The sequence below is a fragment of the Haplochromis burtoni genome, unplaced genomic scaffold (genome assembly GCF_018398535.1).
Source record: "Haplochromis burtoni strain Fernald_Lab_line unplaced genomic scaffold, NCSU_Asbu1 Contig_473, whole genome shotgun sequence".
Taxonomy (NCBI): domain Eukaryota; kingdom Metazoa; phylum Chordata; class Actinopteri; order Cichliformes; family Cichlidae; genus Haplochromis; species Haplochromis burtoni.
The window spans coordinates 415785-419467 of NW_024582834.1; the positions used below are offsets into that span (position 1 = coordinate 415785).

The 3683-nt window shown below is 37.1% G+C and overlaps 1 protein-coding gene across 1 annotated transcript; it reads right to left on the reverse strand.

The window, feature by feature from the left end:
* Positions 1-848: 848 nt before the first annotated feature.
* On the reverse strand, positions 849-3042 carry LOC121812223 (granzyme B-like; the record flags this gene model as incomplete). The annotated part of the gene is given in 5 exon segments (XM_042213731.1): positions 849-1118; positions 1233-1505; positions 1713-1845; positions 2783-2930; positions 3016-3042. Coding segments are annotated over 5 exon segments (785 nt in total), but the record flags the coding sequence as incomplete, so codon positions are not given.
* Between the last annotated feature and the right edge of the window lie 641 nt (positions 3043-3683).

Genomic DNA, 3683 nt, shown 5'->3' on the forward strand with positions numbered 1-3683 from the left:
TCTCGCTGCCCTTCATGCCGTTACGTTATTATTTCAGGTTTGCGCTTTAGTTTTCCCACTTTAGGTTTTTTCAGTAACTTCTCATGCCTCATTGCCTGCTTTTGTCATTCTGCCACTTTGTAAATAAACGTTCATTCATATCATCAGTCTTTTGCCTGCATTTTAGGTAGTGATGGGCAGATGAAGCTTCATGAAGCACTGAAGCTTTTCATCCAATTGGTTCATCGCAGCGCAAAGCTTCTGGAAGCTTCATTTGCTCTAGTAGGACACCTACTGGACGTAAAAATATTAGTTGGCATGAATTTGAAGAGTGTGGCACACAGCCTGTAAATGTCAACAACAAAAGGAGTGTGTAAAACATGTATATTGTAGTGATGGCAGTATACTGTGTATATTTATACTGGCATTTATCTTACTATTAAATTAGAAAAGTAGTGTTACTGTAGTTAGAGCCGTTTCTAGTATTAAATTGTCATGGCTTCAGTTTTTTGACTTATTAGAGATTTAACTGAAAACCACATCAGGTAATTCTCTGTGGTAAATGAAACACCCTCTGTTAGTCTTTATTATAGTACTCAAAAAATCAGGATGAATGTACTGTAGAAATTAAAAATTAGTTTACAGATATTAGTATTGCATGGAATTAATTTTTCATGGTAAACCTGAATTGCAATATATAGATGGATAGATGGATAGATAGGTTTTAAAGTCATAATAAGATATTACTTGTGCACAGAAACAATATTTGAAACATTTTCTTTATTCTGCATTGAGAACAAACACTGACAGAGGCATAGCTTGCACACTTACAGTGTGCTGATGCAAAGCTTTGTGTAAGAAAACAATATTTCAAACATTTTCTTTATTCTGCATTGAGAGCAAAAGCTGACAGAGGCACAGCTTCCTGTAAACACTTACAGTGTGCTGACACAAAGCTTTTTGTAATTTTTTCCCTTGAGAATCTTCGTGATCCAGTTAAGGTATTTTGAGATGTTCGTATAGACATTGGGGACGTCCGGATAGTTACAATTTCCCAGCTCGGTTCTTGGAATGCTTTTGTTGAAAGAAACAATACCGACAGCCATTCCCTTGCAGACCAGAGGGCCACCAGAATCACCCTGTGAGGAGGAAGTATTTACTTTGTTCATGTGATACTTAATGCAGAGTGCTCATATATTTCTCAACAACAGAGCAGTTAGCAAGATTTTCCAAGGAAAGGACAGAAAAGGTACCTGACAGAATCCTTTATTTGTGTTGTATCCACCTGCACAGATAACATTGGGAGGAAGAATGTATCTGGGAACCTTTTGAGCCCAAGCATTCTGGCAGACTTGTGGGCTGATGACGGACACATCCACCACTCTCAGGTCATCAACACTTCTACCGTAAGTGTTTATCTTACCCCATCCAGCCACTTGGCACTTCTCATTTTCATTTAATGTCATTTCACGGAAGGGAAGTCGAATGAATTGAATTGTTTTGCTTGGTCGGACAGGTGTAGACAGCTAGAGGCACAGAATTAAAGAGTAAAGATTAAAAATAAGTGAAAACATGTAACAGCAATACAGAACATTTATCATTTATCTTTTTTTTAAGTAAGCACTTTTTACCTCAATTAGAAATGTGTTTTTCAATAAGTGCATTGTAAATCCAAACACTCAAATATAAAACTTCCAGTGTGGTGTGAGAAAACAAAAAGATAAAAACCTTACTTGTAAAAGCATGATGTCGTATCCAGAGTTAACATCCTGAAAATATGGGTGTTTGTATTTGTTAGCAATCTGTATCACAAGCTTCTCAGCACTCCTCAGATGGTGGTTACCAAGGACTACGTACCAAGGATTCCTGAATAAAATATAATAATGAGATCATCAGTAGATTTTCTGCAGTTACATAAACAACATGATGAAAATATGAATACATTTTTATAGTTAAATTCAATTTTATGTATTTACTGAATTTATTCAAAAAATTTTATGGTTTTAGTTTGTAAGGGAAGAACTTAAATAATCATCATTACATTATACAGTACTAAATATACATGTCATGTATGTATATATATACATATGTATATATATATATACATATATACAGAATGACCGAGCTAAGATCCTGTGGGACTTCCAGATACAGACGGACAAAATGGTGGTGGCTAACCAACCGGACATAGTGGTGGTAGACAAACAGAAGAAGACGGCCGTAGTGATCGATGTAGCGGTTCCGAATGACAGCAATATCAGGAAGAAGGAACACGAGAAGCTGGAGAAATACCAAGGGCTCAGAGAAGAGCTCGAGAGGATGTGGAGGGTGAAGGTAACGGTGGTCCCCGTGGTAATCGGAGCACTAGGTGCGGTGACTCCCAAGCTAGGCGAGTGGCTCCAGCAGATCCCGGGAATAACATCGGAGATCTCTGTCCAGAAGAGCGCAGTCCTGGGAACAGCTAAGATACTGCGCAGGACCCTCAAGCTCCCAGGCCTCTGGTAGAGGACCCGAGCTTGAAGGATAAACTGCCCGCAGGGGCGTGCTGGGTGTTTTTTTTTTTTATATATATATATATATATTATATACATATATATATATAGATATATATATATATATATATATATATATATATATATATATATATATATATATATATATATATCATGGAAGGACATATATAGTAGGTATAAAGCATGTTATATTGACTTATATATATGTATGTCATATATCTATATGTAGAGAGAGAATTTATATATATAAGAAATAAATAAGAAATTTCCTTGGAGGAAAGATTACTTACACATCACAGTGTGCAGCAGTCATTACAAGGTTCTCAGACACAAGAAATCCTCCACAAATATGGTAGCCTCTGTAATCCAGCACTGATGCCATATACAGCATTTCGTTGTCTGGGGCTATTTGCCCATTTATAATTTCACTTCCGAGGACTAGTAGCATTAGGAGGAAACAAAATTAATAAAAATTATTTAAAAAATATTAATATTCCACACAAGTATTCATGGTGCAACTTACCATTTTGCCCGAGGAATGTCAGCGCATAATGCCTGCAAATTGACTTGCAGAGCAAACATCTTGCTGGTAAAATGCTCGATCTGTTATCTTGAGGACCGACGGGTCAGTCCTTTTAAGCAGTTTGTACATACTAACTATCTGACTTTTACCACTTCCTGTGAGTAAGGTTTTTGAAATTTTCCACAGCAAACTCCTATCATATCACCATATGTTATATGGCACCCATTTCTCATTAACAGTATTGAATTTCAAACAAACGTACGCTAAATCGTTCTGCTTACTGAATGCTCCTTTGTTTTTCTTTGGGTGGACAAGATGCTTTAGCTTGGAACTAGAAAAACCAAAATCAAACTGAAGGGCTCAAATAGATACTTGAGATTTTCACTTTTGTTTTATTTTATTTTGCAGTTATTCGCACTAAACCCAAACAACCACCATCTTCACTCATGGCACTCCCACTGGCATCAGCTGGAGACCTGCCAAGGTAGAAGCTGACTGGAACAACAAAAATTGTTCTCTGATAACAAGACTGTTGTTGGAGCTCTTTGTCCCTCCTTCTTACGACCAACTGGGCTCACTGAGATCTTTGTTTGACCTCTTCTTTCTAGCTGAACATTGGGATAACACACACATGGATATGCGATTGTAAAGTTGGACCACAGACGATG